This window comes from Lampris incognitus, chromosome 17, assembly GCF_029633865.1.
Source record: "Lampris incognitus isolate fLamInc1 chromosome 17, fLamInc1.hap2, whole genome shotgun sequence".
In the NCBI taxonomy this organism is placed as follows: domain Eukaryota; kingdom Metazoa; phylum Chordata; class Actinopteri; order Lampriformes; family Lampridae; genus Lampris; species Lampris incognitus.
The window spans coordinates 34,076,054-34,101,235 of NC_079227.1; the positions used below are offsets into that span (position 1 = coordinate 34,076,054).

Sequence of the window (25,182 nt, forward strand, 5' to 3'; positions counted from 1 at the left end):
CAGATAAAAGTGGTGTTTTTGTCCTATCAGGGGTGTCAATATAAATTGTAAAACATAACACACTCAGCACTGCACACAGGTTCAGTCCCCGATCACAGATCTTGAATATTTCTGGCTCTATTCGGCGTGACCGTACCTCGCGGTTCATCTCAGGAGGGCCTTCTCGCCAGCGGAAGAGGTAACACATCCCGTCCTTGCTGCAACGTTGCAGGTCGCCTTCCAGTAGGGACACGGCGATGCTGCATGAGTGCTACACTTTAACTGAGCTCCGGAACTCTTTGTTGCACTAATTAAGGACCGTCTCTTCCATTTTACAGCCTAACTTTGACTAGAGGTGTGACCAACAGAAATGTAACTTTCAGTATACTGTTAGCTAGTATAATCCGGACGAGTAGGATGGATGGAAAAGGGGTCTTGCCAGTTTGCGGCTCCCTGTCCTGTTATTCTCTCGTTAGTTCAGTGGAACCAGCTAAATCAATACGAGACTAAGCAAATAGTTAGCGAGCGTCGTTTGATGGAGTGGCTTAAGTTTTCAAGGGTCTGTGTATTCAACCTTAATTCTGGGCTTGAGGTTAACTTAGCCCTTTGTTGTTGTGTAGATTTTAGAGAAAGTAGTACTCGTCCCCACAAAGGCTTGACACATGTGGTGATACATTTGCTTTGTGCTAATTCTACTTTAAGGTTTTGTTTGCCATCGTTACTGTTTGTGTGTACATATGTGTGCGTGACTGTGTTGTGTGGGTTTCCAACTCTGTCTCTGTACTGTGTCTGTGTATGTGTGCATGCATGTGTGCATCTGTGTGTGTATGTGTGTGTGTGCGTGCAGTAGCATCATGGCAGGGAGGCGAGCAGTGTGTTGTGGTCTGACCTCTCTAGAGGTGACACTCACTGTCCTGTTTATGTTGATGACATCTGTGCTTATTGGACTGATCACAGTGACGGTTGCCACCAAAAACATACAGACAGGTAACACACACACACACACACACACACACACAAAATGCATGTACACAAACACATGTATACGCAAATACATGTATAACGCTTTCAGGAATAGGAGCACCATTTGACCCAGGGGACAGACTGGGACAAAGAAATGGCCCTGGACTATTTTACCCAGACCAGCCCACCCCAACCAGTCCACGAAGACTCCACCGCCGCCACCTCATAGACACACATACAAACACACAAGCCCTTAATACCACCACTTATAAGCATAATGGATGGATACACTAGACTACTGTAACACTAATAAAGAGCCATTTTAAGAGCAAGTACAAGGTTTGTCACCAACGTGCCACACACACACACACACACACACACACACACACACACACAACATCACTCTGGAATTGTGAATCAGCAGCTTACTTTTGATGATTACAGCGGGAGACGACAGGGTTTGGTGTTGAACACTGAAATTATTTCATTCTCGTCCAATGATTCAGCCGGTTCTCTTTCAAAGGACAGCGGGGACAAAGAGTTCAGTCCGTGTGTCATCACTGACGCCCCGATGCCAGTGTTTATCCAACTGACAGCTGAAAAGAGTCTTTCAACAGCACAGCTGCTGACGGGGAAAGGCCTGAATTAGCAGCCATGTCTGCGTGCCGTTACTAGTTGGCAGCTGGGGAGAAACTGGAGCAGGAGTAGGTGTCTGTTGAGAATGATGAACTGAATTCTCCCTCCTGCTCCTCACAACATCTTTTTGTTGCTAACTTCCATCCATCATCCATTATCCAAACCGCTTATCCCGCTCTGAAGGTCGCCGGGATGCTGGAGCCTATCCGAGCAGTCATTGGGCGGCAGGCGTTGAGACACCCTGGACAGGCTGCCGGTCCATCACAGAACCAATACACATTCACACCTAGGGACACTTTAGTAAGGCCGAGTCACCTGACCTACATGTCTTTGGACTGAGGGAGGACACCGGAGCACCCGGAGGAAACCCACGCAGACACGGGGAGAACATGCAAACTCCACACAGAGGACGACCCGGGACGACCCCAAGGTTGGACCACCCCGGGGCTTGAACCCAGGACCTTCTTGCTGTGAGGCGACCGCGCTAACCACTGCGCCACCATGTGTCACCTTTGTCAAAACCTAAGCGAACTAAAACTAGTTGTTTTAGCCATGAATGTATCTTAACCTACATTCAAAGAAGCTAGCTAGTGGGAAGTAGGCTTCCTCTGTGCAGTGGGCGGGCTGTACACTGAGTGAAAGAGGAGGGGCTGCTCACGATCTGGCATTTGTGGAATGCACTGCCACTCAAAAATTCTTACCTATCATCATCATATGGTAAACAAGAAGCAAGAAACAAGGATTGTTTTATTTTCATTTTGTCGCATAGTCAGATGATCAAAACAGTATCCACTGACTGCTATTCACCTGATGATCCAGCAAAAAAAGCAGGCCTTCTTATGAGTGGGCCTGAGTGCCAAGTAGGTGGGCCCAGGCCCACCCAGGCCCCCCACACAGTAAAGTGGTAGTGGTAGTGGCTTGTGTTGAGGAGGAGTATGCGGGCTGCTGCAGAACCAAAGTGGGCCGATGATGCATCTCTCTCAATCCTGTTTTTGCATAATGGACTCAAGAAAAGGAAAGGGCCGCTCAAGTGGCCCACAGAGCGACCAGCCCACTGGGAGAAATCTTGATGGCCAGTCGGACTAGGATTCGATCGAGATCTATTGCATTTCGTATGTGCACTGTAAGCAACCAGCTTGTCTGCTCGAGGGTAAATCTATGATCTTCACTTCTTTTCTCTTCTCCGTTTACCCCACTTCACTCCTCATCTTTCTTTCCATTCCTTCCCTCCATCTGCTCCCGTCCTCCTCAGATGCGGAGCCCACCCTGTCTCCTAGTCCTACACAGCCCCAAGGGAATCCCTACCTGATTGGGGTGGGAAGAGCCGACTGCACAGGACCCCCTGCCGATATCCCTCTGGTTTGTATAGAAAAGCCTCTTCCATTCTCACAGCTTCGTCACAAAACATTCCTGTTTAGAGGTCAGGTCATGTAGAGAGCGAGAGGGAGTTCTCATTCTGCTCTCTGCTGCTGCTGCTCTCTCACCAACCCCCCACCCTGTTCCCTTAGAGAACATCCACACTAATATGGATAAATTGGGAAACGCAGCATTCTTTTCTCAGTTTTGGCCTTCCATCCTCACTGAAGCAGGCATTTTCAACCATAGGAAAAAGAGCTCCGGGGACGTCCAGATAGTGTAGCGGTCTATTCCGTTGCCTACTAACAAGAGGATCGCCGGTTCGAATCCCCGTATTACCTCCGGCTTGGTCGGGGATCCCTACAGACACAATTGGCTGTGTCTGCGGGTGGGAAGCTGGATGTGGGTACGTGTCCTGGTCGCTGCACTAGCGCCTCTTCTGGTCAGCTGGACCCCTTGCAATTACACCACGGACCACTAGGGGTCCGCGGACCCCCGCTTGAGAAACACTGACCTACAGGATCAGTACATACAAGAGAGCTGATCTTCAATAACCATAACCCTAAACCACTGTGCACTATAGCAGCTATTGCAGCATCACCATCAGAGTTTCCTTTTACGTGACCCTGCAACCTGATTGCGCATGCGCACCACATGTCACCAACGCAAAAGCAAAAGCAACTAGAAGAGTGCACCCAGTAGGGTGCAGATGACTTTCATTCATTCTCAAGCAAGAAAACAATGGCAAGAAAACAGCTCCGCTATGGGAAATATTTTACTGTAGCTACTGAGATGATTTCCAGCTGTGACTGTGACTAATCCTACTCTTGAAATTGTATTTTTTATAGCGGAGTTTTAACACTGAAGTTTGAATAAGCACTCGGTGCTCTACTAAGCTGGACTGTTCATGAGGCACGTTGTTGCTGGGTTGCTCAGGCCTGTGGATGACACGCCGTTAGACAGTAAAGACCCGTTAAACTTTCAGCCTGACTCTGTATCGTTGTTGTAAGTATAGCCACCCTCCACTCGGGTATTACATAACATAACATAACCGGTTATTTTCTTGCCCGGTGCGGGATTCGATACGGGGTGTACTGCACCACAAGGCGACACCACTAACCGCTCGGCTAAAGGGTCAGACCCGTTAGCTCGGGGCTAACCTGTCTTATTAGTAGTTTACATAAGTATAGCCACCCTCCACTCGGGTATTACATAACATAACATAACCGGTTATTTTGTTGCCCGGTGCGGGATTCGATACGGGGTGTACTGCACCACAAGGCGACATCACTAACCGCTCGGCTAAAGGGTCAGACCCGCTAGCTAGGGGCTAACCGTTCTTATTAGTAGTTTCATCCATCTTTGTATTCTTAAAACCTTTGCCACTGACACCATCTATTGAGGGAAATTAAGCTGAACGGGTGGTGAACAGTTGAAGTTATTTAATCCTACCCTGACTGTGCCTGTGTTTATGTACAGAATGTCACATTTGTGTCCATGTTTAAAGGGGGTTTTGTGAACGTAACTCATATGTCTTCCACTTTAATCACATCATAACACCAGAATACCAACATATTCCTGGATGTTCTAAGTATTTCTCAGTATTTCTTCTCTTTCTCCGGGTTTGCCCTTAGATGGGTTATGCCAACCTGGAGCAGACAGCAGCAGGCATCCACACCCGCCTCTACAGCAGAGCCTTCATCATCGACGATGGGAGGAAGAGGGTGGTGTTCGTTACTGCTGATATAGGGATGGTCTCTCAGAGGCTAAGACTGGAGGTATGAGCCCTGTCCCTGTGTGTGTGTGTGTGTGTGAACAAGAGACATACACCTATACTACATACATGCAACACATACACACGCACACACTCACATTTGTTTTTCTATATACTTGTAGGACCTTCATTGACAACATTCGTTCCTTAGCCCCAACCTTAACCATCAGCACTGTATGCCTAACTTCAACCCTTACCCTAACCTAATCCTAATCCTAATTCAAATGTCTTCATTTCAAACATGCAGAATAAAAGAAAAAATGATCAAGCATAAATAAACAAAACAAAAACAACAAATGATAACAAGAAAACCAGAAGAATTCAACAAGAGTTCTCAATAGAGAATCCAACACAAATTAGATATTCGGAAAGGAGCAGGAGGAAGTTACTACAAATAATTTCCTGACCCCTCGCTAATGCTCAATTAATAAACCTAAATAATAAACTTAGTATTTTATAAATTTACTTCTAGTTTTCCCCCTTATCCCCTTATCCCACCCGATTAACCCAACGGCACATGGCCGGAACTCTTGTCCAATAACGCCCCTGGCTCACGTTTCCACAGGAAGGAGATGGTCGTTACACCAGCTTCCTTCAAACTCGTGTCGGCTGTTCTCGCTATTTTACACGCTGAAGCCTCCTCGCGTGGATTGCGTCACCCTCAGGCAGCGAAGGAGGCGCAGGGAGAATGTTCTCAGTTGCTTGGCTGCAGGAGCCCGGGTGGACCAGAGGGGTCGCTGGAGAACGACGAGTCCCCGAACACTACACCGATCTACACCCACTATCCCTCGGGTAAGGGTGGCCTAATGAATGCCTTACCCCGCGGACGCTCCGGCCGTGACCGGTTACGGCGAGTCTGGGATACGAACCTCCCAGCCACGTGACGAGCGGGTTACCAGAACGGCGGGTTAGTCCGCTCGGCTACCAGAGTGGCCATAAACTTAGTATTTTACACTTCAGAGTATGTCATTCTCAATAACTATCTCACAATAACTCAATAAAAATAATAAAAGCAATAAAACAATTTAAAAAAAGAAAACATAACAATGATTTCCAAGAAACAACAATAACAGCACCCACTATGGGGTGAGAGGAGCAAAACCTCCTCCTCATCCTTGTACCTCTTTAAAATAAATTTTTGTACCTCTTTTTGAATCACAGTGTTTCTTAAAATTCAATGTTCCTCTTAAATTGTACCCCCCACACACACACCCCCCTCCATCTGAGAAAGATTGTTGCATGTTGCCTGGATTATTTCCTGCTTTGTACAACATTTGTGCAGTCTTGAATTCTACCAAGTCCATGAACTTCATAGCCCGTGAATTTAAAAACAGTTTTTAAACAGTTTGTAAAAAGTGTTCCCTGTACCCTACATTGTTTACTACCCTTATTGCTTTTTTTTGTAGTACACAACGATTGTAGGTTGCTTTTGTAGGTGTCCCCCCATACCTCCACACTGTAATTCACATATGGCAATACAAGTGAACAATACCGAATTTACAATGCTTTATGATCCAGAATGTACCTCGCCTTTGCCAAAACTCCAATGCTCCTTGCCATGTTTGTTTTCTCAAATCTTATATGAGGTTTCCAGCAGATGTTATGGTCAAGTGTCACACCCAGAAATTTATTTTCATATACTCTTTCAATGTTAATATTGTTGATTATTACTTCTACGTGTGTGTCTATTTTAGGATTTCCAAATAACATAAACTTAGTTTTGTTCAGATTTAATGATAATTTGTTTCTGTCAAACCACATTTTTAACTTTTTTCATTTCAGCTGTCATCAACTTGAAAATCTCCTGTAAATTCTCCCGGGAACAAAAAATGGTCGTGTCATCCGCAAATAAAATGACATTTAATAGACTTGATACCTTACATTTGTCATTGATATACAGAAAAAAATAATTTAGGGCCTAATACGGAGCCCTGTGGGACTCCACAAGTAATGTCCACTCATGTTGATTTGTAGTCACCTATCTGCACAGATTTTCTGTTTCCATGTAACTTTTCTGCCAATTTAGTCCCGCCCCTCTGACACCATATCATTTTATTAAGTAATATTTCATGGGCAATTGTATCAAACGCTTTTTTTTTAAATCTATAAATACTCCCATATTTCTTGTCATCAGTACAACTAGTTATTTCTTCTATGAGCTCCATTAATGCCCCAGCTGTCGATCTGTTTTATCAGAACCCATACTGCCTGTCTGACTGTCTAACTTTAACCTAAGACACGAACCTTAAAACAGACCCTTGAAGAACAGGGCACTGGCCAACATGTTTTCACATTGCAAAAATATCCTCCCTCTTATGGTTTAAAACTCAAAGTGGTGTTTGCAAATACAGCTGAACAACAACACACACATAGCTGCAGGCTTTCCCATATGTGTGCGTGTGAAAGTATGCACACACATCCCATAACATGCACACTCACATAAATGCAAATTACATACATTGTGTACACATACACGGGGCCAGGTCTGAACTAATGGAGGCCCTAGGCAAAATAAATATAGCCAACATTAATTTAACATGCAGATAAAAAAATAGAGGCTGTGCAATGCCCTTGGCAATTGCCTATTCAGCCTATAGGTAGTGCTAACAGATAGTACACGTGTTTGTTCACATGCAAAAGTACTTTTACACTTTGGACATAAAACCTTTCAGGTACTTATATGTGTGTGCATTACAATCTCTCTGAAATTATGTGCACGCTTAACACCGACAGCAATTTAGGTGCCGGTGCTACACCCAACTGTTATAAACCAACCACCCATGCAGCTATATATCTCTCATGTTACCTGTTGTGGCTCTTGCAGGTGCTGAAGGTGTTGCAGGCCAAGTACGGGAACCTGTATCGTCAGGACAACGTAGTCATGAGTGGAACACACACACATTCGGGTCTGGCCGGTTACTTTCAGTATACACTATTCATGATCACCAGCAAGGGCTACATCAAACCGTCCATCCAGGCTCTAGTCAACGGTATTGTCAAGGTCAGTGTGCACACACGTGTGTACTTGAAGAACTAAGAAATACCAAGAAGTGTTGTGGTCTGAGCGTAGTGTGTGTGTGTGTGTGTGTGTTCTGTGAGTGGCTGTTTGTGCATCCATATAACCACAAGCACCATACACGTGGGTGTCCAGGGCCAATTAGAATAAGCAGAGGGGGGGACTGGGGGGGGGTAGCGTGATCCCCTCACGCACTACGTCCCCCTGGCGAAACTCCTCACTGTCAGGTGAAAAGAAGCAGCTGGCGACTCCGCATGTACCGGAGGAGGCCTGTGGTAGTCTGCAGCCCTCCCCGGATCGGCAGAGGGGGGTGGTCTCTGAGTAGCTCCCCCAATGAGCCATGGTTGTTTCATGCAGGTGACATTAAAGAGTTCTTTAGGTTATAATGTCCTCTGATTAGAGGACCCCTTGATAAAAAAAAAGAAAAAAAATCCAGCATCTATGCATTGCTGCATACAAATGAGAAGCAACTTGAGTTGGCATCACTTTAACGACATAACCCCCCCCCCCCAAAAAAGTAGCATGAGGAACTGTTTCTTAAGTAAGCTATCAATAACCCTATTGTGTTACCACGGCCCATTTTGATATCTAACCAGCTATTTGTATATATTTTTAATTTCCAGTTTTTTGTTTTTAACAATGCAAAGTAATCTGATGTGTTTTCATCACCAGAGTATAGACATAGCCCACCGTGCCGTCAAGCCGGGGCGGATCTACATGAACAGAGGCCAGCTGGAGGACAGCAGTCTGAACAGGAGCCCTCACTCCTACCTCAACAACCCCCAGCAGGAGAGAGACAGGTTGGTCTGCAGCACTGAGGAGGAGGAGGAGGAGGAGAAGGAGGAGGAAGGTGTGGGTGGGATCGGTTGTGTCGAGCCGAACACACACCGGTGCAAAATGACTCGCGTCGCGTGTCATCGGCATGCGTCAAACGCGCACGTGAGAAGCGGCGCTGTGAGCGTCACTCTGGCATTCACACCGGTGAGGTCGAACCAGAAGTGAATATGCGAGACATCCGGGTAGCGTAGTGGCATATCCCATTGCCTACCAACATGGGGATCGCCGGTTCGAATCCTTGTGTTGCCTCCGGCTTGGTTGGTCCTGGCTTTGGCAGTCCTGGTTGGCCCCGCCCCCAGATTTGCTACAATACAAAAAGCTTTTTCGCAACCTCATGACCAATACCTTGATAACATCCCAGCTTCCTGAGCAAAATTATGTAAATGTGTAAAATTAGACATCTTAACACAATTCTCAGTTCCTCCCTCTGAAATAGCACATAGAAGACAGCTGAGGCTTACCGCTTCACTTCCTTACTGAGAAGGAAGTTATGAGGGAAGTACCAAGATAAATGCCTAGTTATTGGTGATCAGTTATGAGTATTGGGTGTGATTTCTGCTCCCAGGTACAAGTCCAACACAGACAAACGGGTGGTGGTGCTGAAGTTTGCTGATTTGGATGGCAACGGCATTGGCGTGCTCAGGTAGCTATACCATATACATGCCATTTATATATATATATATATATATATATATATATATATATATATATAGCTGAAATTAATCTGTCAATTTAGATACCCCTCTGTTAATGTTGTCTGCTATGTTCTGTTGTATCAATTAACCTTTAATTATCCAAACGCCACCCCTGCCCGCCAGCTGGTTCGCCGTGCACGGTGTCAGTATGAACTACACCAACCGGATGATTAGCAGCGACAACATGGGCTACGCCTCCTATCTGATGGAGCAGGACAACAACGCGGGACTACTCCCGGGACAAGTGAGTTCAGTGTGTATGTGTGTGTGTGTGTGTGTGTGTGTGTAATAGAGGACCATTGATTCCCACGGTGTGTAGAGAGTACCGAAACTGGGCGTGAACAGTGTCATCACAGAAGGTGTTTTACCAGCAGCCGTTCTGAGAGCTGGTTGAACACTACCAGCGCTCCACCATGTCACGTCAGCTACACAACGACCCACAGCACAATTTGTTGGTTTTGCAAACACTGAATTTTGCACGTTTGAACGAAATCCTTCCTGTTCTGCCTGTCTGTCGGGGTCAGGGTCCGTTTGTCGCCGGTTTCTCCTCAAGTAACCTCGGAGATGTCAGCCCAAACACCAGAGGGCCTGTGTGTGTCAACACCGGCCTGGCCTGTGACTATTTAAACAGCTCCTGCCCTGTAGGAGGGGTACGTATGTATACGCACGTGGACGTGTGCACACATGTGCACAAACGCACACGCAGTCTTCACCAGCATCAACAAAGTAGTCACTTTAGTAACCCTCCACTATGGTGTGTGTGTGTGTGTGTGTTACTGAAGACTAAGATGTGTCATGCATATGGACCTGGGAAAGACATGTTTGACAGCACCATGATCATTGGACACAACATCTACCAGAAGACAAAGGTATGTCTCTCTGTTTGCATCCCTGCCCTCTGGAAGGTGCTGGAGGTCTGCTGCCGCCCACACCTCCGGATTTCCTCCCCAGAGCCGCTTCTCAGCTGCACCAGACCAACAGCAACCCCATTACCCCCACCTCCTCCTACCAATACCAGCAGGGTACCTCTGCTACCTCACAACATATCCTCTACTTCGTATCACGCATACCATTCTCTCTGTATGTGTGACACACATAGTATCTTGCTGCTGTTACTTTGACTGCTACATTGTTACTTAGACTTACACTACTGTCGCTATACTGTTATTCCTATTGGTAGGACATTATTTACCTGGCCACTGTTATTAAGTTCAGTGCTGCCCCCTGTCATGATTCCCCTACGCTGCAGCAAAGACCGCCTTTGTAACGATGCACCTTGTCCCTTGCCACCTGAGTTTTGACCTTGGGGGTCATCCCGGGTCAACCTCTGTGTGGAGTTTGCATGTTCTCCCCATGTCTGCGTGGGTTTCCTCCCACAGTCCAAAGACATGTAGGTCAGGTGACTCAGCCATACTACATTGTCCCTAGGTGTGAATGTGTGTGCATGTGTGTGGGCGGGCCCTGTGATGGACTGGCGGCCTGTCCAGGCTGTCTCCCCACCTGCCGCCCAATGACTGCTGGGATAGGCTCCAGCATCCCCCCGCAACCCTGAGAGCAGGATAAGCGGATTGGATAGCGGATGGATGGATGGAATTAAGGTCAATACTGCCCCCTGCCATGAGTCCCCTACGCTGCAGCAAAGACCACCTTTGTAACGATGCACCTTGTCTCTTTCCACCTAAGTTTTGACACCGGAGTCCTGCCTACACTTCTTGTATATTGTATTTGTATTGTATATTGTATTACATATTTATATTTTCTTTTCAGACTCAGAATCATGTTTATTGGCCGCGTAGGTTTGCACAAACATGGAATTTGACTCCGGTTTCGTGGCTCGCTCAGTATACTTAACATAGAATAACAGCACTGCAACACAACAATCGTCACATATATACACAAGGACTGACTTATACAGGTGAAATAAGAGGGGATAAGGTGCAGTGGTGCAGAGAATATATCAGAGATGCTGAAATAGATGTTAGCAGGTTACTTACATGTGTGCTGTGTGCTTGAAGCATCACTCAGGGAGTTGCACACCAGATTTTGTCGTACTTGTTCAGTGACAATAAAGGTATTCTATTCTGTTCTATTCTATTCTATTCTGTTCTATTCTATTCTATTCTGTTCTATTCTATTCTGTTCTGTTCTATTCTATTCTATTCTGTTCTATTCTATTCTATCCTGTTTCTGTCTGTCTCTCACCTCTCTGTCTATCTACCTGTCTGTCTGTCTTTCTAGCATGTCTGAGGCTCTCTTCTTCTCTGATCTGCTCTCGTGTCTTCTGCTCCCGGGCTTTACAGCTTTTCACCGTGCTTCGCTAAAATGTCCGTGTCTCCCTGCACCTCCAGGAGCTGTACAGTGGAGCAGATCAGGAGGTGAAAGGTCCTCTTCACGCTGCTCATCAGTGGGTCAACATGACGAATGTCCCCGTGCAGATCAACGTGACGCACATGGTTGGCGCACGCACGCACACGCACTATAACGACCACGGATGTGTAGACTCGCTAGCCCTTGGCCAACGGGTCAGACCCTTTAGTCGACTGGTTAACGTAGTCGCCCGTGGTGCGGGAGACCCGGGTTCACGTCCCGGCTGCCCCCCTGAATCCACTACATTGGTGTCAGAAGTGGGATCCGCCTTCAATGTAGCGAATTCAGGGGGGCAGCCGGGAAACCGCCGCAGCCGGGACGCGAACCCGGGTCTCCCGCGCCTCGGGCAACTGCGTTAACCAGTCGACTAAAGGGTCTGACCCATTAGCCAAGGGCTAGCGAGTCTACACTTCCCGGGTCGTTACAACACACACAAAGGATTTCAGTTGCAGGTGCATGCATGCAGGACAATACAGACCCTTGAAGACAATACACCTGTATTATATGAAGGTATTATTTCAAAACTGAGAATTTTGTGATCCGCATACACTGGGCCTCAGTCATTTTACTCACTGTAAGATGAGTGGAGGCTGGCTGCTGGTGACTGAAGGTTTTAGTTCCGGAGCTCTTTGTATCGTTCATTAAGTCATCATATAAAATCAGTTTTATGTCTATCGTATTTCATTTTACAGTTTTACTGTTTGGTGTGTTTGTTGATGCTGTGTGTATTTGCTTAAGGCCAGGACCTGCAAGCCGGCCCTGGGCCACAGCTTCGCTGCAGGGACCACAGATGGCGGGGGAGATCTTAACTTCACACAGGGTCAGAAGCTCAAATTCTACTTTTTTTTGTCCTAGAGTACTAGGAAGTATTTAGGGACTGTTGTTGTGCTTAAACCCCCCCCCTCCCCATATCTCCTCTTTCTCTCATTTACATCCATTTCCCCCCTCCTGTCTGTCTCTCCATTGTCCTCTGCTGACCGAGGGAGTCAGACAGACCGGGTCACGTGTGGTTTTTGTGTATCTGGGCAGGCGCTGTGGAGGGTGACCCGTTCTGGGACGGAATCAGAGACACTCTATTTGGCGAACCATCCAACGAAACCCAAGAATGTCACCGACCCAAACCCATCTTATTCAACACCGGGGAGGTAGGGAGACTATCCAGTAGTGATTAGGAGCAACATGAGGGGGGAGAGCATCATGGTGGGGTTTGGTCTCGGGACAGCAGGGAGCCCTCGTGTAGGGGACCTACACTGGACCGTTTCTGGCCAACTGTTCGAGTCTTTTACATTGTTCATCCATTCAGCTCTTTCTTTAGATTTAACAAGCCATGGGGCCTCCGGGTGGCGTGGCGGTCTATCCCATTGCCTATCAACATGGGGATCGCTGGTTCGAATTCCCAAGTTGCCTCCAGCTTGGTTGGGCGTCCCTACAGACACAATTGGCTGTGTCTGCGGGTGGGAAGCCGGATATGGCTATGTGTCCTGGTTGCTGCACTATCGCCTCCTCTGGTTGATCGGGGCGCCTGTTCGGAAGGGGAGTGGGGGGAATAGCGTTACCCTCCCACGCGCTACGTCCCCCTGGCGAAACTCCTCACTGTCGGGTGAAAAGAAGCGGCTGGCGACTCCACATGTATTGGAGGAGGCATGTGGTAGTCTGCAGCCCTCCCCAGATCGGCAGAGTATACCATTTCTCTTCATCTTTTGCTTACGCTGACTGAAAAAGTGTTTGATCTTGTATCATTACCGGCATGACAATGTCCTCTGCACCTGTGAAATGTGTCTTATGATAGCTAGGATCGGTTCATTTTATTTTAAATGAGCAGTGACTATTACTGATAGTCCTCTCTCTTCCAGATGTCTTGGCCTCTGCCCTGGCACCCAGAGATCGTCGATGTTCAGCTCATCACCATTGGCCCTATCGCGGTGGTTGCTGTGCCGGGAGAAATGACGTAAAGATATTTACTGCTGCTCATTCAGTTCTTTTATTTTTTTCTTTTATAAACGTTATATAATTATTCATCGATAAATGGAGTTTTGCTGCATTCAGCCCTTGGGGCAGGCTGGGTTGGGGATACTGTTCAAGGATACCTCGCCACCGGCTTGGTTGGGCATCCCTACAGACACAATTGGCCGTGTCTTCGGGTGGGAAGCCGGATGTGGATGTGTCCTGGTCGCTGCACTGGCACCTCCTCTGGTCAGTCGGGGCACCTGTTCGGGGGGAGGGGGGACTGGGGGGAATAGCGTGATCCTCCCACATGCTACGTCCCCCTGGTGAAACTCCTCACTGTCAGGTGAAAAGAGGCGGCTGGCGACTCCACATGTATCGGAGGACACGTGGTAGTCTTCAGCCCTCCCCGGATCATTAGAGGGGGCGGAGCAGAGACAGGGACAGCTTGGGGAGAAAAAGGGGGGAACCCCCCCCCCCAAAAAAGGCTACTTCAATAGGCATAGTAGTACAAGATTCAAATAGCGGCGCCCCGCTTGATGACCTTACTAACCACTCGCCCGGCCTGCCACCCTAAAGCATCTGGCTGGAGCCCAAACCCAGCATCGAAGACCACTCAGCACCACATCCATGTTATACTGCCAAACACCACCAGTGCTAATGCTAATCATAGCTACAAGGTGTTCATGTCATCCCCCTTGGTCACTATGGAGTGATACTACCTGTGCCATTAGACAACATTAAAACATACTTCTACTAGTAATTATACTGTTGCTTACACCAGCAGTGATTCTACTTATACAGCTTGCACTACTAGTAATATACATGGTGTTAAAACAAGAGGGAAAAGTAGGTCCTCAGCTCAAGAGATGTCGGACCCAGAGGAACCACTTCTGCAAGCACTAAGGTCATAGACGGTGGCTGATGGTCCGATAGCTACACGGCCCAGATGTCACTTCTGTTCTGTTTGTCTTTAACAGCACCATGTCAGGGAGGAGGATAAGAGAGGCTGTCAAACAGGTAAGAAACACTCACACACATATATATACACACACATTTCCCTCTCACCCTTTTCTGGGTGGTGTGGGTCTTCCTCAAGCTCGGGTCCTCTACCAGAGGCCTGGGAGTTTGAGGGTTCTGCCCAGTGTCTTAGCTGTTCCCAGGACCACACTCTTCTGGACAGAGATCTCAGATGTTGTCCCTGGAACCTGCTGGAGCCAGTCTCCCAGTTTGGGGGTCGTTGTGGAAATTGCCTGTAAACACTCAAGACTCGGTACACAAAGCACTGATGGTTGATGATAAAAGATAGGGTTGCATTGTATACAGTAGGATTTCAGGGGCCAATGTCCTGGACGATCCCCAAACAGAGGGAGCCATCTCCTTATATCCCTCTTTCCTTGAACAAAGAAACGTCTACTCATTCATCAATTTAAACCACACATCTTCTCTATACATTGTACCATAGGCTGGTTTAAACATCTGGTCAGTTGCACAAGATTACAAGACGCCGCAAAACACATCCATAATGTAATAATTGAGAGGGGCCCCATTCTCTAACATCCTTTACCCATTCCCTCTTTGAGGAGAGGACAGGGCCTATAACCCAAGATGAGACAGACCCCCCTTTGTTCAGAAGACTTGACCAACGTTGTATAGAGAGAGAGTTACACAATAATCAGGAACAGAAACAATTTATGTCATTTCATGTACATGAAATGAAATGACATATCGTTTCCCCCAGCCCACAGCAGTGCAACACAAAGACAAAAGCACACATCCAAAAACTACAACAACTTCAAGAACACACATACTAACACATATATCTAAACTAACACCTACGTATATCCACAAAAAAACAAAAAAAAATCACTGTCCAGGAGAACGAACTGTCGGAACTGCCGGTCTGCATGGGCAAGCAGCTAGCTTAGCCTGCCCTGGTTCCGTGTCCTGTCAGACCGCCCTTGGTGCCTCCTCCTTGGGCACAGCTCCAGGCAGGGTCCGTGGTCCTCGGGCCCACCGGATGCAGCAGACCTGGCTCCCCCCGATCCAACACCAGCTCTCCCAGCCACACATGCTCGACACACCTCTCCGCACTCCATACAACAACACCAAAAACACCACAGTCAACACCAGGCGAGGCTGCCGCCAGACCCCCCTATCACAGCCACTTGGTTATAACTTTCAGTGTACGCTTTCCCAGCTAGCATCTTACATCCTGCTGCTAAGTGCTGGACTTTCTCAGGGGCGTCTTTGCACAGCTTGCATCTTGGGTTTTGTCTGGTGTGGTTGACCCCTGCCTCAACTGACCTGGTGCTGAGTGCCTGTGTAGGATCGGAGCCTCTGTGCTGTCCTTCAGTCCAGCCTTTTCCAGCCACTGGCAGGATTTCTCGAAATCGGCCACGTCTTCTATCTGTCGATGGTACATCCGACGGAGGGGCTTAGTCTTCCATGATACCTCCTCTTTTTCTCGCTACCTACTTTCTCTCTTCTGCTGCCTGAGGTACTCATGGAGCGGTTCATCCTGGGGGGGGGGCTCTTTCTCTCCCCCCCTTTTTCTCCCCAGTTGTACTTGGCCAATTACCCCACTCTTCTGAGTTGTCTTGGTCACTGCTCCACCCCTCTACTGACCCAGGGAGGGCCTCCTCTGATACATGTGGAGTCGCCAGCCGCTTCTTTTCTCCTGACAGTGAGAAGTTTTGCCAGGGGGACATAGCACGTGGGAGGATCATGCTATTCCCCCTCTCCCCCGAACAGGCACCCCTGACCGACTAGATGAGGCGCTAGTGCAGCGACCAGGACACATGCCCACATCCGGCTTCCCTCCCGCAGACACGGCCAATTATGTCTGTAGGGACGCCCGACCAAGCCGGAGGTGGGGGGGGGGGGGGGCTCTTTCTGATGTACTTGTGGATGTTCCTTGTTTTATCCTGGATAGTGGCCCTGACACGCACTACCCCTCAGCCCCCATCACTTATCGTACAGTCTCAGGCTGCTGGACTTTTGGTGGAAACCTCCATGCATTGTGAGGTGTTTTCTGTGTCCTGATATCTGTGGCATTTACCGCCTCCTTTGGCCAGCTTATTATTCCAGCTGGGCATCTGAAAACTGATAGGGCATGATAGCTAGGATCTTATTCTTCCCATTGAGCTGGCTCCTCAGGACCTGCCTCACTCTCCCGAGGTATTTGGCTGTAGCCGATCTCTTTGCTCCCTCCTTGTGGTTTCCATTTGCCTGTGGAATACCCGGGTAGTTGTAACTGTCCTGTATTTCTGTTGTCCTGCCATCTGGTAGTTCAATCCCTTCAGCCCTCACCACCTTGCCTCTTTTTGCCACCATTCGACCACACTTGTCTAGTCCAAACGACATCCCAATGTTGTTGCTGTAGATCCTGGTGAGGTGGATCAGCGAGTCAATGTCTCGCTCTTTCCTGGGATACAGCTTGATGCCATCCATGTATAGAAGGTGGCTGATGGTAACTCCACTTCTGAACCAGTATCCATATCCACTCTTTGTGATGATCTGACTGAGGGGGTTCAGGCCTATGCAGAACAGAAGTGGGGATAGTGTATCATCTTGGTATATGCCACATTTGATGGTTTATCTGTGTGATTGTCTTTCAGTTGGCCTCTAGTGTATCTTTCCACTGGTACATTGAGTTATGGATGAAGGTTATTAGTGTCCTGTTGGCTTTGTATAGTGCCAAGCACTCCAGTAACCATGTGTAAGGCATTGAATTTTAGACTTTCTTGAGTCAGTCAGGCTGTTCTCATATTGGTCTGTCTGGTCTTAGAGTTTTGGGTGACTGCTCTATCAACCAGTAGCTGATGCTTTGACCCTCTGGTGTTGTTCCCTATTCCTTTCTGGGTTTCACTCATGTATTGACTCATGTACCCATTTAGCTTAGCTGCTATGATGCCTGACAAGAGCTCCCATGCTGTGGAGAGGCAGGTTTGGTCTGTAGATTGAAGGTATAGTACCCTTGTGCAGATCCTTCATGATCAGTATCGTTCTCCCCTGCATTAGCCAGTCAGGGTGAGACCCTGATGTTAGCAGCTGGTTCATCTGTACCGCCAGGCGTTCCTGGAGTGCCGTTAGCTTCTTCAGCAAGAAGGCTTGAATCATGTCAGGGCCTGGTGCAGCCCAGCTCTTCATGTTTGAGACTCGTCATTGGATGTCGGCTACTGTGATGGTAGCTGGTTCTTATTCCGGGATATTGCTGTGGTCTGCCTGTAGGTCCACCAGTCATGGGGCATTGGTGTTGTATGATGCCCCCTTTTCCCAAATATCCTTCCAGTATTGCTCGGTCTCTGCTCTGGGTGGGTCTGATATTGTTCCCTTGTTACTATGCAGCTGGGAGTACACTTTGGATGGTTCTTTGAGGAACAGGCCATTTATACTTTTGACTTCTGCTTCTCTAGTGTATCTCTTCAGCATGGTGGCCAGAGCTGTGAGCCTTTGTATGGCAGTTTCTAGGGCCTCACTTATGGACAACTTGCTGTACTTCTTTAGCGAGGATCCAACTTTTATCACCCCTTTCTGCTCCTGTACTGGCTAACATCTCTCCATGCTGCTTTGCTTTTGGCTTCCAGCATTCTCTTCCACAGAGGGTACTGTTGGTGACCTGTGTTCTTAATCCTGTACACAAGCATGTCCAAGATTATGGTTGCAGTGGCATATAAAAACTCATTGGTCTCTGTTATGGTGGCAGTGGAGATATTGTGTAAAGCTGTGTTCACATCCCCAAGCAGGGTTTGTGTTGGTACTTTGTCACTGAGTCGTGGAAGCCAAGCCTGGGGTTGACTGTCTTTCGTCTGGCCTTCAGCTTCAGCAGTCATGGCCGGTAGGATTGTTTCAGCTGGTTGGAGTCTGGGTGGCCCTTCAGGGTGCTGAATTGTATAGTCATCCTGTTGGAGCCTCTCCATCTCGAGTTATGAGAGTAGCTTCCTTCTATTGATGTTCAAGCATTGAGCCACTAGCTGCTTCTGAGTTAGTGTGAAATTAGATCCCCTACTTGTCCACAGTTCCCATGTTCCCTTCATATAGCCCCTCTCCTGGGGTCTGCTGTTATAGTAGCATTCCATCCATTCCACGTTCTTGGACCTTGTCCATGAATGTCCTGTTCCAGTAGCCAGTTTCTCATCGGGATGTCCTAATTCCTCAACACCTGATGTGTCCTTGTTCACCTGGGCTTTATCCATCTATTTTAAGCCAGTAACACTCTATTCGTGCTACTCTCACTCATAGCTGAGGTAGTTGGCTAGTATAGCATTAGGAGTGTAAGCCATGGACTCATACTACAGACTTGTCCCAACCGGGGTTTGAACCCCAGTCTCCAGCGGGAAAGCCGATGTTCTTACCTACTGAGCTCTGTGTGTGTGTGTGTGTGTGTGTGTGTGTGTGTGTGTGTGTGTGTGTGTGTGTGTGTGTGTGTGTGTGTGTGTGTGTGTGTGAACTATATAATATATAAAATTATATATGAAATATATTCATATTCATATATATGCACACAGTATAGGCAATATGTGCATGCCCGTTCATGTCTGTCTGTGTTTTCGTGTGCGTGTGCGTGTGCATGTGCGTGCTTTTGTGTGCATGTGTGTGTCAGGAACTGGAATCAGAGGGTTCGTTGAGGGTTGCAGAAGTGGTGATTGCTGGCCTGAGTAATATCTACACACACTACATCACCACCTATGAGGAATACCAGGTACTCATCCACATTCTCTCTCCCTCACTCCCACTCCCACACACACACACACACACACACACACACACACACACACACACACACACACACACACACACACACACACACACACACACACAACTAAAGTAATAAGCAAGACCGAGCACATTATCACATATAAAGAATACCAGGTGCACAACATGCCTACACACACATTATGTAACTATAACCATTTATAAACACTATATCATCTCAGTTCACATGAATGAGAAGCACTTAAATAGATATTTAATGAAAATCCCCGTCTTTTAGCCGGTGGCACTGGTTTGCATTGCATTAATATTCCCGCGTGCTTTTCAATTCCTTGATCCGGCCTGTCAGTGGCATTTAAAACCAGCCATTTTTTAAACGTTTATTTGGGAGGGTCAATGAACGTGAATCAACATTCGAAACAAATGTGAAATGTACCCGAGTTAGTTAAGAGGCTGGTTTCCACTGGCAGCCCCTTTGCCTGGTGTTGTTAGGCAACAACGTTCTCATATCAATATTATCATATTATATCAATGTTATCATATCAATAGTCCTCTGATTGTCTCCCCAGCCTGCTCTCATCTGGTGTGACATGTTGTTCAACCAACTCTTTTGACCTTCATATTCCTAAGTAATTTACTCTGGGTAGCGTAGAGGTCTATTCCGTTGCCTACCGACAGGGGGATCGCCGGTTCGAATCCTCGCGTTACCTCTGGCTTGGTCAGGTGTCCCTACAGACACAATTGGCCGTGTCTGCGGGTGGGAAGCCGGATGTGGGTATGTGTCCTGGTCACTGCACTAGCGCCTCCTCTGGTCAGTCAGGGTGCCCGTTCGGGGGGCCTGGGGGGGAATAGCGTGATCCTCCCACGTTCTACGTCCCCTTGGCGAAACTCCTGACTGTCAGGTGAAAAGAAGCGGCTGGAGACTCCACATGTATCGGGGGAGACATGTGGTAGTCTGCGGCCCTCCCCGGACCGGCAGAGGGGGTGGTCTCTGAGTAGCTTCACCAAACCACCATGCATACATTTCCATGCTCAGGGGCACCTTAGTAGAAACTACATAGGTGCAGGGGAGCTAGGTGTGATCCCTTTGGTTTAGCCCGCCGAGGTTTTTCCCTTTCCATTTAGGATTCGAACCGGGAATCTTCCCGTCACAGGCACCCTTGCCTGACGTCAGGCTGTTGTATCCATCCTCGTCTCTGCTGCTGTTCCCTTTCTCAGGTCCAGCGGTACGAGGGGGCGTCCACCATCTACGGTCCGCACACGCTCAGTGCCTACATCCAGAAATACAGAGGCCTGGCCAGGGCCATCGCACAGGTCAGTCCAGACGGGTTTTCAAGTGGAAAAGTCTTTTGTGTGTTGATTGTATTGTTTTGGTTTGGAATGGCTTTAATTCCCTCGCTGCATTCAGACGACTGGCGACCACACCGCTGAGCTGTTGTCTGTGGATGGTTGGTGCTGTTGTATGTTGCAGCACTTTGAGTGCTGCAGCTGTTGGCTGGGCGTGCAGCAGAGCTGTTATGTAACTCACTCCTGATACTTGATGTCCCAAAAATTCAGCCAGAAGTTCCAAGTTTCCTACTTGGGCAAACGCCACCATGGCCAGTACCAAGTGGCAGTCGACTGATTGTATGGAATCAGAAACACTTTGTTTGTCGTTGCCCCCAGCCCACAGCAGTGCAACACAAACACAAAAACACATCCGAGCTACAAGAACACATATATGCAAACTAACACATACATCTAAACTAAACAACGACAAACAAAATCTCAGTCCAGGAGAAGGAACGGGTACCCCACCAGGATGACTGTCGGAACTGCCGGTCCGCATGGGCTAGAAGTTAGCTTAGCCTGCCCCGCTTCCGCGTCCTGTCAGACCGCCCTGGGTGTTTCCTCTTCAGGTGCAGCTCCGGTCAGGGCCGTGGTCTTTGGGCCTACAGGATGCAGCTGACCAAGCTCCATCAGCCAATCCAATGCCAGCTCCCCCAGCCAGACACCTTCAACACACCTCCCCGCACTCCACACAACCACACTAAAAGCACAGGCAAGGCCACCACCAGACCACCCTCGGTGATATCGGAACTGCCGGTCCGCATGGGCTAGCAGTAGCTAGCTTAGCCTGCCCCGCTTCTGCGTCTTGTCAGACTGCCCTCGGTGTTACCTCTTTGGGCACAGCTCTGGGCAGGGCCGTGGTCCCTGGGCCCACGGGATGCGGGAGACCTGCCAATCCAGTGCCGGCTCTCCCAGCCATCAAACGAAGACAAAGTTCGATGCAGAAATGGACAAAGACACTGCATGGGATGGTATCGGGTGAGGCCGCCGCAAACGTGAATTCGCGCCACCGTCTTCCCATGAATGGACTTGTGGTTGGCCATGCTGGGGTGTGAACGCAGGTTGCAAGTACGGAATCGATCTATTTACTTCTCCTTCTTCCCTCCCCTCCTCTATATACTCTAGAATAAAGAGTCCGGGCTGGAGAAGGGTCCAGAGCCGCCGTTCTTTAAAGAGAGCCAGCTATTAAAATTACTGCCTGCTGCTCCTGTGGACAGGAAACCAGCCAACAGCAGCTTTGGACAGGTCCTGCAGCAGGTTTATCCTGTATACAGACTGGTAATACACACACACACACACACACACACACACACACACACACACACACACACACACAGCAATGGTAAATGACGGTCAGGTGAAACATTAATTTCTCCAGCCATAGATTTAATCTTGTTTTAATGTGTTCAGATGTACATTAAATATTTATGATGTGGTCAATAAAGTGTGTGTGTGTGTGTGTGTGTATTTTTCCAGGGTGATGTGGTCTCTGTTACGTTCGTGGCTGGAAACCCCAGACACTCCGGAGACGTAGTAAGAAAACAAAACACTTTCTTTCCTGTTTGCGTTTCCTTCTGTAACCCCCCCAACCACACACACACTGCCACTACTATCCCCGTCCCTCCTTAACTTAACCACAGTGACCGTGTCCATTCCAGAGAGACAAGACCTTCGTTACCGTGGAAAGGTATCTCAACAAGACTGCCCAATGGGAGGTGGTGCACACTGATGCATCCTGGGAAACCAGGTAGGCTCTGCGTCTCTTATCTTATCAGCAACAGGCTGCAGACTGATAGTGGACATTATTAAGTCAGACTGTCACCAAAGTTAATTATACACAACCACACGCACACGGACACATGGGTTCTTGTACTTCTGTCTTTGTGAAGAACCCTCGTTGACTATCTCAGCTCCCTAGCCCTCCACCCGAACCATCAGAACTACATGTCTAACCTGAACACTTGCCCTGTACATAACCTAACCCTAACCCTGAACCTAAGTGCTGGGTGTCCGGGTAGTGTAGCGGCCTATTCCGTTGCCTACCAACGCCAGGATCGCCGGTTCGAATCTCCATGTTACCTCTGGCTTGATCAGGCATCCCTACAGACACAATTGGCCGTGTCTACAGTTGGTAAGCCGGATGTGGGTGTGTGTCCTGGTTGCTGCACTAGCGCCTCCTTTGGTCGGTTGGGGCGCCTGCTCAGGGGGGAGGGGGAACTGGGGGGAATAGCGTGATGCTCCCACGCGCTATGTTCCCCTGGTGAAACTCCTCACTGTCAGGTGGAAAAGAAGCGGCTGGCGACTCCCCATTTGGAGGAGGCATGTGGTAGTCTGCAGCCCTCCCCGGATCTGCAGAGGGGGTGGAGCAGAGACCAGGAAGGCTCGGAAGAGTGGGGTAATTGGCCAAGTTCAATTGGAGAGAAAAAGGGGGGGGACCCCCTTGAGTCCTAACCCTGAAGTAGTGAGGACCAGCCACATTGTCCTCACTTTGCAGACATCCTCATTCTGATTCTCAAATTGGTCCTAACAAAGATAGAAGTACAAGAATACAGACACACAAATACATATGTAAACATCCAGATGGTTAACAATTGAACGGAAAAACCTGAATGATTGACCCCTACAGTGAGGGGGTCTGGGGGCTCTTGTTTTGCCGTGGGGGGCCTTTTTCTGGCATGGTTCTGGACCACTTGTCCCTTTAGAGGGAAGGGTCACTGCAGATCAGTACAAAGGTATCCCGAGTGACCACCTTTATCCTATGATGAGACATCTCTATCCTGATGGGGGCGGTCTCTTCCAGGATGACAATGCCCCCATCCACAAGGCACGAGGTGTCGCTGGATGGTTTGATGTGGATGAAAATTATGTAGATCAAATGCTGTGGCCTTCACAGTCCCCAGATCTCAACCCAGTTGAACACCTATGGGAGGTTTTGGACCGGCGTCAACACATCAAATGAGGGAATGTCCTTTGGAAGAATGGTGTCCATCCCTCCGGTAGAGTTCAGAGACTTGTAGAATCTCTGACAAGGAGCGCTGGAGCTGTTCCGGAGGCTCGTGGGGGCCCAGCACCTTACTAAGACACTTTATGTTGGTTTTTACTTGAATTTGTCACCCATCTGTACATGCACATACATGCAGAGGTACACGTACCTGAGTACATACACACATTTACGCACTCGCTGTCAGAGATATGTCTGTTTGTCAAGCTTCCAAAATTACTGTGACAAGAAAACCTATCACAGGAGAGCTACTCATTTTGAATGCAAATTAATTTGATTAGAAGACTGATATATTATTTATTCCTTGGATTTGTATGGTACTTATTATGTGCTCGTTTTGTGTATTTTTTTTGGGGGGGGTTGTATTGCTGTGTTTTCTTTTTGCTCTCTCTTATCACCTCTGTTCAATCCCTCTCCCACAATTTCTGTCTCCGCTGTAGATTCCACTGGCTGAGGGGCTCAGCCAGGCAGAGCAATGCGACGGTTGAATGGCACATCCCTGCCTCGGCTCTGCCCGGCCGCTACAGAATCAGGCACACGGGTCACTGCAAACAGATGAAGGGGCTGAAGCCGGTCATCACAGCTTACGAAGGGACATCCGCTGAATTCACAGTCACCAAGACTTACTACTACCATTAGGTCTGAGATGTGTGTGGTCCGTCGATGACATCCATCTCTACATTCGTCTATCTGTCCATCAACGCTTTCTCCCATCTGAAAGAACCGTTTCCAGATTTTCTATCCATGGGATTTCCATCTTCATCCCAAATTCGCTGGCTAACTTTGAGCTCCCTTCAGTATTTCAGGCAGTCCCCTTAATTAGTCGGTGACATAAAATGTAACAGCTGCATAGATGCGACGTGCTGCTGTGTTCCAGTAGTGCGAACAACACACCATTCTCGAGCAGATTCTTTCCTCCATTTCTTTTTTCCGTTATTTATTCGTTTTTTTTTCCTTTTCCACTGTAATAACGCTGCACTCAATTTTTTTGAACCTAGTGTAACCGGTTATTTTCTTGCCCGGTGCGGGATTCGATACGGGGTGTACTGCGCCACAAGGTGACATCACTAACCGCTCGGCTGAAGGGTCTGATCCGTTAGCTAGGGGCTAACGTGTCTTATTAGTAGTTTACAGTCGTCACCTTCCCCGGAAGCGCGCCCTCGCGCTTGTTCTTCCCGCGCTCCGAAGAGACTTCTGAGGATCTGCACACTTCCGGATCCCACCGCTGCCACCAATGTAACCGGTTACTTTCTTGCCCGGTGCGGGATACGATACGGGGTGTACTGCGCCACAAGGCGACATCACTAACCGCTCGGCTTAAGGGTCAGATCCGTTAGCTAGGGACTAATGTGTCTTATTAGTAGTTTACACTAGTGATGTAAATAAAACCCCTGGTGGCTGTTGAACTGAAGTCTCCTTGAGCCTCCTTCCCTTGGTCATCTTTTCCTCCACCTTAGGCACCTTGCTAAATCGACAACCAGAGAAACTCCTCCCCAATAACTGCACTGACAAGGTGTTTCAGGTTAACCTTTCTTTCATGCAGGAACTGGCAGCATGGGGTAAAACTACG

At 48.2% G+C, this 25,182-nt stretch overlaps 1 protein-coding gene across 1 annotated transcript; it reads left to right on the forward strand.

The window, feature by feature from the left end:
• Positions 1-93: 93 nt before the first annotated feature.
• On the forward strand, positions 94-25,018 carry asah2 (N-acylsphingosine amidohydrolase 2). Its single transcript, XM_056297390.1, has 21 exons — positions 94-178; positions 827-966; positions 2,831-2,937; positions 4,569-4,712; positions 7,533-7,709; positions 8,397-8,524; positions 9,127-9,204; positions 9,380-9,500; positions 9,781-9,906; positions 10,039-10,125; positions 11,605-11,709; positions 12,362-12,443; positions 12,653-12,768; positions 13,477-13,571; positions 14,548-14,587; positions 19,173-19,271; positions 20,501-20,596; positions 21,737-21,889; positions 22,088-22,144; positions 22,270-22,358; positions 24,053-25,018. Exons 2-21 carry the CDS (start codon positions 834-836, stop codon positions 24,249-24,251), a joined length of 2,232 nt encoding a protein of 743 aa, XP_056153365.1. The 5' UTR covers positions 94-178; positions 827-833; the 3' UTR covers positions 24,252-25,018.
• The last annotated feature ends 164 nt before the right edge of the window (positions 25,019-25,182 follow it).

What these genes read in the sequence shown, in the direction of transcription:
- asah2 (XM_056297390.1), top strand. Translation starts at nt 834, where the DNA reads ATGGCAGGGAGGCGAGCAGTGTGTTGTGGTCTGACCTCTCTAGAGGTG. An exon ending in CGGGACTACTCCCGGGACAA is followed by an intron (nt 9,501 to 9,780) that starts GTGAGTTCAGTG and finishes TGTCGGGGTCAG; the next exon opens with GGTCCGTTTGTCGCCGGTTT. An exon ending in GCTGTGCCGGGAGAAATGAC is followed by an intron (nt 13,572 to 14,547) that starts GTAAAGATATTT and finishes TGTCTTTAACAG; the next exon opens with CACCATGTCAGGGAGGAGGA.